Source organism: Pan troglodytes, chromosome 4, assembly GCF_028858775.2.
Source record: "Pan troglodytes isolate AG18354 chromosome 4, NHGRI_mPanTro3-v2.0_pri, whole genome shotgun sequence".
In the NCBI taxonomy this organism is placed as follows: domain Eukaryota; kingdom Metazoa; phylum Chordata; class Mammalia; order Primates; family Hominidae; genus Pan; species Pan troglodytes.
In genome coordinates this window covers 59,267,367-59,282,078 of record NC_072402.2, presented here as the reverse complement: position 1 = coordinate 59,282,078, position 14,712 = coordinate 59,267,367, and the positions used below count along the sequence as shown (strand labels likewise).

Below are 14,712 nucleotides of genomic sequence, written 5' to 3'. Positions count from 1 at the left end.
CTCTAACCTGGGCAACGGAGCAAGACTGTCTCAAAAAACATTTATTTATATTTATATATATATAACAATTTTTTTTTTTTTTGGAGGCAGGGTCTCACTCTGTTGCCCAGACTGGAGTGCACTGGCAAAATCATAGCTCACTGTAGCCTCAACCTCCTGGGCTCAAGGAATCCTCCAACCTCAGCCTCCCAAGTAGCTAGGACCACAGGTGTGTACCATCACACCAACCTAATTTTTTATTTTTGTAGAGATGGAATCTCACTGTCTCTCCCAGGCTGGTCTTGAACTCCTGAGCTGAAGGTATCCTCCTCCTGCCTCAGCCTCCCAAGAGTGTTGGGATTATGGGTGTGAGCCACTGTGCCTAGCCAAAAAAACACTTGTGTTTCTTAAAACACAGTACCTCAAAAGAACAACTTTGTTTCCTTCTTTACCTGATAGAATGGTCCTAAGACCAGGGCTACAACTACAAATGCTAAAAAGAGATAATTCCTAAACAGAAAACTGCAACTATATATTTAACCCTTTTATCAAAATTCCTAAGAGCCATATAGGATGAATTGTACCTTCATCCCATCTGACAAAATAGACTGAAAACCAATACAACTATTTGCCTAATTATCAGGGAACCTGCCCCAATATTTACATAGGTTCTTTTCTATTTTCCTTAAGCGTTGGCCAGCTTGAGAAATAAAGGGACAGAGTACAAAAGAGAGAAATTTTAAAGCCGGGCATCCAGGGGAGACATCACATGTCGGTAGGTTCCGTGATGCCCCACAAGCCGCAAAAACCAGCAAGTTTTTATTAGGGAGTTTCAAAAAGGGAGGGAGTGTGTGAATAGGTGTGGGTCACAGACATCAAGTACTTTACAAGGTAATAGAATATCACAAGGCAAGTGGAGGCAGGGCGAGATCACAGGACCGCAGGACGGGGGCGAAATTAAAATTGCTAATGAAGTTTCGGGCACCACTGTCATTGATAACATCTTATCAGGAGACAGGGTTTTGAGATCAACCGGTCTGACCAAAATTTATTAGGCAGGAATTTCCTCTACCTAATAAGCATGGGAGCACTATGGGAGACTGGGGTCTATTTCACCCCGGCAGTCTCAAACATAAGAGACAGGTACGCCCCAGGGGGGACAGTTCAGAGACCTACTCCTAGGTGCGCATTCTCTTTCTCAGGGATGTTCCATGCTGAGAAAAGGAATTCATCGAGATTTCTCCCATTTGCTTTTGAAAGAAGAGAAATATGGCTCTGTTCCGCCCAGCTCACTGGCGGTCAGAGTTTAAGGTTATCTCTCTTATTCCCTGAACAATTGCTTTTATCCTGTTCTTTTTTCAAGGTGCCCACATTTCATGTTGCTCAAACACACATGTTGTACAATTTGTGCAGTTAATGCAACTATTACAGGGCCCTGAGGCGATATACATCCTCCTCAGCTGACAGGATTAAGAGATTAAAGTAAAGACAGGCATAGGAAATCACAAGGGTATTGATTGGGGAAGTGATAAGTGTCCATGAAATCTTTACAATTTATGTTTAGAGATTGCAGTAAAGACAGGCATAAGAAATTACAAAAGTATTAATTTGGGGAACTAATAAATGTCCATGAAATCTTCACAATCTACGTTCTTCTGCCACAGCTTCAGCTGGTCCCTCCGTTTGGGGTCCCTGACTTCCCGCAACATCTCTCCCTTTCTTTTTATATAAATGTGCCATGGTGATGAAGCCTTGTTCGTTCTCTCGATTTTGACGCAGGATTCCTTGACTGGTCTGGCACACTAAAATCAAGCCGATTAAACAGAGAAACATAGTTCCAAAATTTACTATAGTGGAGCCCCCAGTAGACTTAATCCAAGTCGTGGAGTTTAATCCATAAAGATTTTCTGCCACCTGATCTAACGCCTCAGCTCTAGGCACAATGGATAAGTGAGCTTGAGGGGCTTCAAAAATTTGTTGCTTTAATTTAGTTATGTCCAGTGATAAATTATCTTCTCTACCTAGAAGATGTCCTTTGACCATTTCCCATGAATGATCAGTCATATAGGAATATGGGGTGATGCAGAAATCCAAAGTATTCCAATCACACTGCATTTGCATGCGACGTTCAAGACTCATTACCCGATCTCCAAGCCAAATAACAGACTGTCTTAAATCATTGATTTGCCAATTTTTGATCGATGCCTTGTTGAGAATTCCACATTTGGGTGGAATTGGCTTGCCAATCATTAACAAAATGAGCCGTTTGAATGGATTGGTGTAATGCCATTCCGGCAGTGGTGGCCATTGCAGTGACTGCAATGAGGCCCATGATAACAGCGATTAAAGTGAAAACAAATCTCTTAGATCTTTTTAGAATTCGCTGTAGCACTTCATTAATGAAATGGCACTAGTTCTGTACCTGTATAACCTTATCACATCTAAATAGAATACAATGTGGAGGACATAGTGCTAGGCTACTCTTGCTGCCTAAAATCTAAACCAACATTGTGGCCAATTCTAATGTCCCTTCCATAGATTTTTTTTAAAAAGAAGGAAGGGTATTTAAAAACTATAGATTTTATAGGTCGGGTGTGGTGGCTCACACCTGTAATTCTAGCACTTTGGGAGGCCAAGGCAGGTGGATCACTTGAGGTCAGGAGTTCAAAACCAGCCTGGCCAACATGGTGAAACCCCTGTCTCTACTAAAAATACAAGAATTAGCTGGGCATGGTGTGGCACGCCTATAATCTCAGCTACTCAGGAGGCTGAGGCAGGAGAATCACTTAAACCTGTGAGGCTGAGGTTGCAGTGAGCCAAGACTGTCTCAAAAAAAACAAGCTAAAGGCCGGGCTTGGTGGCTCATGTCTGTAATCCCAGCACTTTGGGAGGCCGAGGCGGGTGGATCATGAGGTCAGGAGATCGAGACCATCCTGGCTAACATGGTGAAACCTGTCCCTACTAAAAATACAAAAATTAGCTGGGCATGGTAGTGGGCGCCTGTAGTCCCAGCTACTCGGGAGGCTGAAGCAGGAGAGTGGTGTGAACCCGAGAGGCAGATCTTGCAGTGAGCCGAGATCACGCCACTGCACTCTAGCCTGGGCGACAGAGCGAGACTCCGTCTCTAAAAAAAAAGAAGAAAAAAGGCTATGGATTTTAAAAACGGAATTACACATTTTAAAAATCCAGTATTAGTTAATACCTCTAAAGAAGCTCAAAACAGTTATATCCTAGTTCAATTATACCAAATGCCTAAAAATATGAAACTATATATTTGCCAAGATGACTCCTACTTTTAAAACCAGGCAAGATCAAATAAAAGCCTGCAAACCTGCATGGCCTCACCCTAAGAGATATATTCATATCATTTAATGGTAGACTGATCTAATTAATGACTAAATACAAGTCTAATAATATGCCAATATCTTTGAAATTATATATCCTGTTAATATGAGTTCCATATTAACAAAAAACCAGGGTGTGGCCTGTGATTTATTGGTTGGTTTTTGTCCATGGTTCCTGGTTTATAACTCCCATAGCCTTTGTTAGTCTTTTGTTATAATGTTGGGTCAGAAGCAGGTCCCAGAAGATAGATTCTGACCTTCTGCTGCCTTCCTTTCACCTGCTGCTTTTTCTCCCCAAGGCAGGAATCATCTCCAGCTTTTCTGTTTTGGAGACTGACCTAAAAAAATTCTCTGACCTACCTTGTCTGATTTTAGGTCACAAGGCACTCATTTGAAAAGAGATCCTGAGTCATACCTTGGAGGAAGAAATGCTATACGGAAAGGTGCAAAAAAAAAAAAAAATCATAATGGGCAGATCTTGCTGGGTTTTCCCACTCAGTCTATTAGTAATAGATTGTAACCAACCACATTTCTTTGCAGTTGTCAGTCATGTCTATCCAATAAAGCCTCCATAAAAGGCACAAGAGGACAGGGTTTGGGGAGCTTTTGGATAGATGAACACATAGAGACTTACAGGAAGGTGGAAGGTAAACAAAAACCGCAACTACACTTGCACCAACCTAATAGAAAAAATCCTATGTCTTGGGTATAATTTAAATAAGATGTATAAGCTTTTAATTTTGTACATGTGTTCTATTTACAGAGGTAAAGAATTCAGAAGAACAGTATAATAAAATAGTAATTCCCAATGAAGAAAGTGTGGTTATCTATTATAAGATTAGACAGCAGCTTGCCAAATTGGGTAAAGAAATTGAAGAATATATTCACAAACCAAAATACTGCTTACCTTTTCTACAACCAGGTCGTTTGGTAAAGGTATGTCATTGTTTCTTCATAAAATACTTGAATAATTCAATATTTAAACATATTTTTGTTAAAGATTCTAATTTATTTTTTATTCTGATAAAATGCTTCCTGCTACAATAGTTGATCTATATTAATCATATTATTTTACCTGTTTCACATGGCACTAACTTAGGGGCTTATGCAAAGGCCTTTTAATCACCACTGGTTTTTGTTTTGGGGACTATAAATTGAAGTAGATAGTTTTGGAATTAACATATAAAATATTTCTAGTTATGAAATGCTAACTATAGCTGTTCATATAACTATTCATATAGCTATATGAAAAATAAGGCAATTTTAAGTTCTGGATGAATTCATTAGATATAAAAGATTTATATCCTTGGAACATTCTGTCATTTTCAGCATTCATTTGCCAACTGAGAGATTCCTGTTATTGCTGTCCTAGGGGCAATTTCTAAAATGAAATTTGGCATTGATTTTTTTCCTGCAGGGTTGATATCTTGTTTCTTAAATTTAGCAGTGCTCTTTCAAAGATATTTTATCAGAAAATTCAGAAAGCTTTATTAGTCTAGAATGTAGGTGTGAAAGGCTGAAATTGCCTTGTAGATATACATTTGATTCTTGCTTACTTGCTTTTCTTTCTTTTTAGGTAAAGAATGAAGGAGATGACTTTGGCTGGGGAGTAGTGGTGAATTTCTCAAAAAAGTCAAATGTTAAGGTAAACTATTATCTTTAAATTAGAATTGTATATCAATTTTTAGTGAAATGTTTTTTGAGGCTTATGAAATCGATCTAAGAAGAAATAATATTACCTGAAGAGAAGCCGTAATAAATGCTGCCATGAGGAATTAATTTTTGGAATACACCCGGCTAATTTTTGTATTTTTAGTAGAGATGGGGTTTCGCCATGTTGGCCAAGCTGGTCTTGAACTCCTAACCTCAGGTGATCCACCTGCCTCGGCCTCCCAAACTGCTGGGATTACAGGTGTGAGCCACCACGCCAAGCCAGTCCTTTATATTTTCTGTGTATCACCTCAACCATGAGAAAACTATTAAATGGTGGTGGTGCTTTCCTTCCTCTCCCCAAATCTCCCTGACACACACACACACACACACACACACACACACACACACTCAGAGAGACACATGCATTGTTTTCATGTAGCTGTGATCTTCCTTGCAGGAGATGAGGTTAACTGGACAGAGTAGTCTTTATTGAAGCCTCTCTGACAGCTATTAAATTCTCTTTTTATGTGGAGTTGGAAGTGTGACATTGAGTGCTAAATACAGTGGTTTCATGGACATTTATGTAACCCAAGATGGAAAAGCTAGCATGCCTTTGCCAGTTTACTCATTCCATAACTTGTTTGTAAGAGAATTTTGCTAAGGCAGAATATTTTTACCTATACTGAAGTGCTGTAGATTCCTTTCACCTTAGGTTTTACATTTTTTGTTTCTTTTTTTTATTTTTCTTTTGAGACGGAGTCTCGCTTTGTCGCCCAGGCTGGAGTGCAGTGGCACGATCTCGGCTCACTGCAAGCTCCGCCTCCCGGTTTCATGCCATTCTCCTGCGTCAGCCTCCTGAGCAGGTGGGACTGTAGGTGCCTGCCACCAAGCCCAGCTAATTTTTTTTTTTGTATTTTTAGTAGAGACGGGTTTCACCGTGTTAGGCAGGATGGTCTCGAACTCCTGACCTTGTGATCCGCCCGCCTCGGCCTCCCAAAGTGCTGGGATTACAGACATGAGCCACCGTGCCCGGCTTGTTTCTTTTTTTAAACAGTTCTATGGAGATGATACACACTCTACAATTTTCCCAGTTAGGGTGTATGACTCAGTGACATTTAGTATATTTGCAGATATGTGCAACCATCACCACAGTCGATTGTAGAACATTTTCATCATCTCAAAAAGAAACCTATGTCATTCACCTGTCCTTCCATATCCCCCAGAAATAGAGAAAATTTCCTTCTGTTCCTGGTGTGTTGAGTGTTTTTCTCATGAAAGATAAATATTTTGTCAAATATTTCTTATGTGCCTATTGAGGTGATCATGTGATTTTTGCTTTTTATTCTATTTTGTATTCTGATAAGATATATTACATTAACTGGTTTTCAGATGTTTACATGACTGGATTTCTGAGATAAATCCCAGTTTGTCATGATATATTATTCTCTTTATGTATTGGGATTCAGTTGGTAGTATGTTTTTGAGGATTTTTTATGCCGTATTCTTAGGAAATACTGAGGATTTTTCATGCCAGTATTCATAGGAAATGTTGGTTTGTTGTTTTCTTGGTGACATCTTTGTTTGGGTTTGGTATTAGGGTAATGCAGGCCTCATAGAATGAGTTAGGAAGTGTTCCCCTTTTCTTCCATTTTTTGGAAGAGGTTTTGAAGAACTGGTATTAAATATTTTTTCCCCAATATCTTCATCACATTCAAAACTTCTTAAATATTTGGTAGAACTTGGCAATGAGGCCACTTCGGCCTGTGCTCTTCTTTATGGGTACTTTACTAAGAGATTACTAAGTCAATTTCTACTTGGTATGGCATGTTCTTCAGATTGTCTGTAATTTATTGATATACAGTTATTCTTAGTATTATTTTATAATCCTTTTTATTTTTGTATGGTCATTAGTAGTGTCTCTTTCATATCTGACCTAGTAGTTTAAATCTTTCTTCTGGGTAAAGTTTGTCAATTTTGTTAATCTTCTCCATGAGCTTTTGGTTTTACTGATTTTTTTTCCCTCTGTTTTTCTGTCTCTATTTCATTAGGTTATGCCCCATCTTTTTAATTTTCTTTCTTCTGGCTACAGGTTCAGTTTACTGTTCTTTTTTCAACGTGTTAAGGTAGAAGATTAGGTTATTAACTTGAGATACCTCTTCTTTTTAAATAGAGCTTTTACAATTATAGAGGTTTTACAATTATAAATTTCCCTCTACAGACGCTTTAGCTGTATTCCATAAATTTTAGTATATTTTATCATTTTCATTAATCTCAAAGTATTTTCTAATTTCCCTTTTGATTTCTTCTTTAACCCATTGGTTATTTAGGAGAGTGTTAATGTTCACATACTTGTTAATTTCCCAAATTTTTGTCTTTATTATTTCTAATTTTGTTTTTGTCAAGAATGTACTTGGAATTCTTTCAGTAGTTTTGAATTGTTCTAAGTTTGCTTAATGGCCTGACATGGTCTGTCCTGCAGAATGTTCTATGTGCAGTTGAGAAAAATGTGTATTCTGCTGCTTTAAGGTGGGATGTTTTATAGATGTCCTTTAGGTCTAGTTGGTTTAGAACTTCAGGTCTTAGACTTCTTTCTTTACAGACTGTTCTGTCTGGTTGGTCTATCTATTATTGAAAGTGGAGTATTGAAGTCTCGTAACTATTGTTGTTGTATTATCTATTTTTCCCTTCATTTCTATCAGTTTTTGCTTCATGTGTTTTCAAGCTCTGTGAAAATGTATTTTGTTTTGTATCAGCATAGCTATTTGAGCTTTCTTTTGATTATTCTTTGCATAATATTTTTTCCCATTTTTAAATTTTCAGTCTTGTTTATATCAGTAAATTTAAAGTGTGTCTCCTGTACACAGCATACACAGCAGTTGGATTTTGGTTTTTTTAATCCAATCTGAAAATCTATTCCTTTTTTGGATTGCTTAATCTGTTCACATTGAGTTTTATTACTGATATAGTTGGATTTGCAGCTGCCATTTTAATTTTTGTTTCTGTGTCTTGTGTCTTTGTTTTCTCTTCTTTTACTGCTTTCTTTTGTATCATGTGAATTTTTTCTAATGTGGCATTTTAATTTTTTAAAGATTTCATATACATACACATGTATGTATGTATGTGTACATGTATATATATGTATATTTATATAGCGAGAGAGAGAGATTTTCTTAGTGTTTGCTGGGGCTTTCCATATACGTATTATTAGAATAAGCTTTAGGTTTACACTGACTGAATTCCAGTGTGATATAGAGGTGTTATTTCTGTATAGCTCTATTCTATTTTCTCTCTTTTTATGGTTATACATATTACATCTATAAATGTTACAAATCCAGCAATACATTATTATGATTAATACTTTATGTACTTTTTATTACTTTTTGAAAATTTTTTATTTTTGAAAATCATTTATGGTTTTTTTTGTTTTTTTGTTTTTTGAGATGAAGTCTCACTCTGTCGCCCAGGCAGCCTGGAGTGCAGTGACACAATCTCAGCTCAGGTCAACCTCCGCCTCCCAGGTTCAAGTGATTCTCCTGCCTCAGCCTCCCAAGTAGCTGGGATTACAGGCTCACGCCACCACACCCAGCTAATTTTTTGTATTTTTAGTAGAGACAGTGTTTCACCATGTTGGCCAGACTGATGTCAAACTCCTAACCTCAGGTAATCCAGCTGCCTCAGCCTCCCAAAGTACTGGGATTATAGGCGTGAGCCACCATGCCTGGCCACTTTTTATTACTTTTAAAGCTTATAGAAGAAAGGAAAGCAAGTGTGTATATATAGCTTTTGTTATATTAACCTTCTTATTTATCATTTTTGGTTCTATTTGTTCCTGTGGATTCATGTTACTACCTGGAGTTACTGCCTTAACCTTAAACAGTTTTGCTCCCACCTACTTCCATTATGTTGTTACTGCCAAGATACTATATTTTGGTATGTTACAGGCTCAATAATACAATGTATACATATTGTTTTATACAACTGCTTTTTAAATCATTGAAGAGAAAAAGACATTTATTTCTATCTTTTATAATTATATAATTACCTTTACCAGTGTTCTTTATTTTATTATGTAGTTTAAAATAAATGTCTAGTATTACTTGATTTTAGCCTGCAGAACTTCTTTTTGTGTTTCTTGTAAGGTGGATCTGCCAGAAACAGATTTTCTCAGTTTTTAGTCTATCTGAAAATGTCTTTATTTTGCCTTCATTTTTGAAAGGTAACTTTGCTGGATATAGGATTCTTGGTTAACAGTTGTTTGTTTTTTTCTTTGAATATGTCAACTCATTGCTTTCTGGCCTCCATTGTTTCTGCTGAGAAGTTTTTGCTGTTAGTCTTGTTGAAGTTCCCTTGTAAGAGATTAATCTTTTTTTCTCTTGCTGCTTTAAGATTTTCTCTTTTTGATTTGGCTTTCCACATTTTTATTATGATAAATGTATCTGCATAGAAAGTGACCGAACTTCTTTGCCTTTATCCTACTTGTACTTTATTGAATTTTATGGCTATGTAGATGAATTTTTTTTTTCCAGTAAATTTTGAGAAGTTTTCAGCCACTATTTCTGTTTTTGTTTTGTCATTTTTAGAGACAGGGTCTCACTCTGTTACCTAGGTTAGAGTGCAGTGGTGCAATCATGGCTTGCTGCAGCCTCAAACTCCTGAGCTCAAGCAGTCCTTCCACCTCAGCCTCCTGAGTAGCTGGGACTACAGGTGTGCACCACCATGCCTGGCTAACTTTAAACAATTTTTGTAGAGACCAGGTCTCATTACATTGCCCAGGCTGGTTTCAAACTTCTAGGCTCAAGCAATCCTCCCGCCTTGGTCTCTCAAAGTCCTGGGATTACATTTGTGAACCACTGTGCCCAGGCCATTATTTCTTTGAATATTTTTCTACTTCTTTTTCTAAACCTCTCCCCTGGAACTTCCATTATGGGTATGTTGCACTTAATGGTGTCCTATATTTCTCTGAGGCTTGGTTCATTTTTATTTATTTGTTCTTGCTCTGTTCTTGGGATTGCATAATCTCCATCAATAGTCTATCTTCAGATTCACTGTTGATATTATCTGCTAGTTCAGATCTACTGTTGGGCTCCTCTAGTAATTTTCCTCACTTCGGTAAATAGACTTTGAAACTCTAAAATTTGCTTTTGGTTTCTTTTTGTACTTTCTGTTTCTTCATCGATATGTTCTATTTGATACAATATTGTTATTGTACCTTTTACTTCATTAATTGTGATTTCCCTTGATTCTTTGAATATATTTATAGTGGCAACTTTTAAGTCTCTTTAGCCTAACATCTGGTCACTATTACAGGCAAATTCTGTTGCCTACATTTTTCCCTGTTCTATGGGTCATAACTTTCCTGTTTCTTTGCATGTCTCTTTTTTGATAATATATTGTAGTAACTCTAGGTATTCCCCTCCCTGCCTCCACCTCTTGCAGGCCACTGTTGTTATTTCCTTGTTTATTTGTTTAGTGTCGGGCTGGATTATTTGATTGTAAGTCTCTGTCCTGTCTACCTCTTACCCCCTATAGTATGTAGCCTTTTAGTTTGTTTCTGGGGTGGAGTTGGGGGTCACAGCCTTGGTTATGCCCACAGTCACCCTGAGATGACAATGGTTTGGACAGGGGTCTCTGTGACTTTACCTTTCTCTGGGCATACCCAACTGTTAAGCTCTGTTAGCAGGAGGGCTCCTCCCACTATCATTTTTAAAACCAGGTTCTCTTCTGCAAACTATCTGCTGTACAATTTAGCCTATACCTCCAATGAATACAGATCTACCAATTGCATTTCACCACAACCTCTGCTGTTTCTGAAAGTTATCTTAGTCTTGAATTTCCTCAGGCTCTGTTACAAATAAAATCTGGTCCTTTGGGAAGATATTAAGAGTTGTCTGTTTTAAGGCGTATTTCTTCACCCAGGCAAAGTCTCTGAGTCAAAATTCTAAAGCTGGGGGTGGGGAGAATGCACACTTTTCTCTGAGTAACATCACCGCTTTAGAAGCAGGGGCATAGGTGGAGGGTTGGGGTGTAGCCTCAGGTATTTTCATCTTGCCTCTCCCAACATGGACCCATTGCCTTATAAACCAGGGGAAGGGCTGTTGGGGCCCTTTTTCTCAGGAGCACCACACCAAGATAGAGCCTCTGGCCAACCAGTAGAGGCTAGGTGAACGAAGGGGAGCCTCTACCTTTCAGCCTTACTTGCAGAGGACTTAGCAGCAGCAAAAGGTAGGTGGGAGGAGAATGAGAAATGTTGACATCCTGCCCCTCCTAAAAGCCCTCTCCAAGCAAGAGCTGCAGGGATACTGAGCCCTTCTGTATTTTTGGCTTCACCAGTCTGGAGTTTCTGTTTCAGTGAAGTGGGAAGAGTGAGGAAGGGAGCGATCTTTTTTCAGATATCAAAGACTTTACTGAATTTTAGATTTTTTTTTGGACTACATCTTTCTTTATTTGATATATTCTCTTAGGACTGTTTCCAGAAAATTTAAATGATTGGTTTTTCATAATTTTCTTCAGTTGCTGGGGAGCAGGCTTGTGGATCACACTGTCATGATCTGGTAGTCAGTCAAAGGTTCAGGAGAGAAAAATTATAGCTAACATAGTTACAAGTATGCATACACACACACAAGACATATTTTTAAAAAATTACTTGCCTCTTTTGATCCTAAATTCATTTCTGTGACTGCCTAACTATAAAGGTAGAATCAGTTGATGAGAGTTCTTTTAGGCAAAGATAGAATGAGGACTAGAGAGGAACACATTCATTTTTTTCTGTTTCTATTGATGGTGAAACTAATTTTTCCATTGCACTACCTGAATTTGTTCACTAAAAATGTGAAGTACATTTTTATTAATTTTGGGATCTAGGTCAGAATACAAATCCAAAGATTTTTGTGGCCAATAGAGCTTGCCAGAGGCAGAGGGCGTATCCAAACCGACGAAGAAAACTGTTAGAAGCATTTTAAATAAATAAAAATGTAATTGTAATTGTCAATGTTATTTTAAATTGCTTGTTTCTTTGCATTCTACAAGCTTGGGATTACCAAATTATGTTTTAATTAGGTAATTTCAGTTTATAGCAAGAAATTAGCCACACTTTAAAAGGAATAAAGAGAAGCTAGGAAAAAGAAGTTCAGTTATACTGTTAGGAAGTAAAAATTAGGACTTAAAAACAAAAATCTAAATTAAGATAATAGAACACTTAACTAGTTTTTTTATCTGAAAGTGGACATTGATCCATCTTTACAGAGTGCAAAACTAGAGTAAGTTAGCTGAGAAAAAATTTATAATCTTAGGAAATACTTTTAACAGCAAAATTTTCATTTAATGTTACAATTTAGAAGGCTTCCTATTGTGTTTCCATAGTAACACTTGAGAATATTTCCATAATGCTATAAGTTGGTTTTAGTAGCTCTGCAAAAATAGATGATTATGTATGATATACTTGAGTTATAATAGTCACTTCTGTGATTGTTATATCTTACAGAGAATATTAAATTTATTAATCTACAAAATTGGAACCAAATCCAACAACAGAGTTATCTAGAAACATTAAAGATTGCACATACGCCTGTGGGGTTTTTTTGTCCAGATACTCACATCTTCCTAACACCTTGGAGCTAATTCATCTATCACATTGTGTTATGCATCTTATTCAGAGGGTTTTTTTCCTCCTCTGTAAAGCTAATGTGATAATCCTTGAGTCTTCTTATAATCATTGACTCCTTAGGAAGACTTGATAGTTGATCATAGCTATTTGTTTAGCTCATTGTTTGTAAAACTCATTTCATAATGACTGAACATAATCTTTGCAGATAAAAATAATCTAATCAAACTATCTTCATTTTTGCTTTGTGTTTAAACTAAGGAATGTTTTGCAACTTCCTTTAAAATAACCACATTTTGAACTAATGTATGCTGAGAAAAAGTTTTTCTTTCGTATTGGAAAAATAGAGTGTATGCTTTCTTTGAGGAAATTTGAACTCAATGATTTAAAATAATTGTGATTTCTTTTTTCTTCAGCATTTGGAAATATGTTTTATTCTTGTTAAACAATTGGTAGTTTATTGCAGAAATAGATTGTAGAAATGGATTCATTGTCATTTATTGACAGATTTTCACTTTTTTAGTAGGAACTGTCCTGGGTGGAGTCCACATAGTCAAGTCTTTGCCGTATAACTTTCCTTTTGTGTATTTTATGCAAAACAGATTATTTAAATATTTTATTTAAAAATGCAGCATTCTGTACTGAAAAAATATCTTCTGTTATTGCTTCAAAGATGCTACTCAAACATACATTATCATAGTGCAGAAGTTGTGAGATCTTAGTAGTTGTTAGATCTTCAGAATTATAGTTTTATTACAGAATATTAAAGACTAAAAGACAATAAAAATTGGAACCACATTATAGAAATGCTAGCATAATAAGCAATAAAATAATCTATTCTCAATCTATCTTTTATGTTAGAGTGATTTGAAGATGCAAATTAATTTTCTGACACTGAAAATTTTAGTTTCTTAACATTATTAGAAACATTCTGTGACACACTTGACAGTGCTTGTACTATTAAATTAGAATTTATAAAGTTATTTCTGTGTTTTCTCATCCAATGGAACATGTTGAATCCAGAGAGACAGTTTTCATTTCATAAAATAAGTATGTATTACACAGTTTGTGTCAGTCATAATGCTAAATGCTGAGAAAATAGTTCCTATACAGATGGAACTTAAAATTTATGGGCCAGTTTCTTAAGAATGAATGAACATCTTCTGTTTTGTTTTTTAGCCTAACTCTGGTGAACTGGATCCTTTGTATGTAGTAGAAGTACTTCTGCGCTGTAGCAAAGAGAGCTTGAAAAATTCAGCTACAGAAGCTGCAAAACCAGCTAAACCTGATGAGAAAGGAGAGATGCAGGTTTGTACATAACTTTCTGTCTTCTGATTTCAGATATTCTGTAACTTATTTGTCATCACCAAAGTTCTCCAATGTGATGGTAATGAACATACTATCATGATTTCTAAATTAGAAGTTTTCAAGGTATTTTAAGGTATATTAGTAAAGCTATCTAACGTATCAGTAGGATAATTAATGAGATTTGTTTTTATTTTTCTTTTATCAAATTACAACAAGATAAATCATGACAAAGTGAAAGAAAAAGTATTCAGTCATTGAAATTTTACATGAAGCTGGATTTTGCCAGGGCCATAAAGATTTTTCATTATCCTTGCTTGTGACTGAGTGATTTTACAGTTTGAATCCATTCATGCTGTTTATTTCCCATTCCCATGGAAATAGAGGCAGTCCTGATTTAGGATTTTTAGACTTTACAATAGTGCAAAAGTAATACATTAATGAGATATTTAACATTTATTACAAAATAGGCTTTGTGTTAGATGATTTTGCCCAAATGTAAGCCAGTGTAAGTGTTCTTAGCACATTTAAGGTAAACTACACCAAGTTATGTTTGGTACATTAGGTGTTCATGTATTAAATACATTTTTGACCTAACGATATTTTCTACTTACAACTAGTTTATCAGAACATAACCCATTTTTAAGGAGGAGGCTCTGTAATGACTGAAGCATTATTTTAACAATGAAAAATTTCTACCCAAGTTTCCTTAGTTAAAATCATTTAATTTACATGTGCTTCTAATTGAATGTAAAACATGGCGTATTAGATAGGTCTTTTACAAAATGTCATTGTAATGATATTTGTTATTATAAGCATGGTTTGTAGAAA

The 14,712-nt window shown here is 36.3% G+C and overlaps 1 protein-coding gene across 4 annotated transcripts in view; it reads left to right on the top strand.

Annotated features, from left to right (window-relative positions):
• MTREX (Mtr4 exosome RNA helicase) overlaps positions 1–14,712 on the top strand; it is a 117,353-nt gene that overhangs the window by 66,421 nt on the left and 36,220 nt on the right. For all 4 annotated transcript variants that reach the window (XM_001145794.7, XM_063810475.1, XM_054684363.2 and 1 more), the window contains 3 exons: positions 4,087–4,259; positions 4,900–4,968; positions 13,756–13,884. In XM_001145794.7, coding sequence (XP_001145794.1) covers positions 4,087–4,259; positions 4,900–4,968; positions 13,756–13,884 — 371 coding nt within the window. The remainder of the gene's footprint in view (positions 1–4,086; positions 4,260–4,899; positions 4,969–13,755; positions 13,885–14,712) is intronic.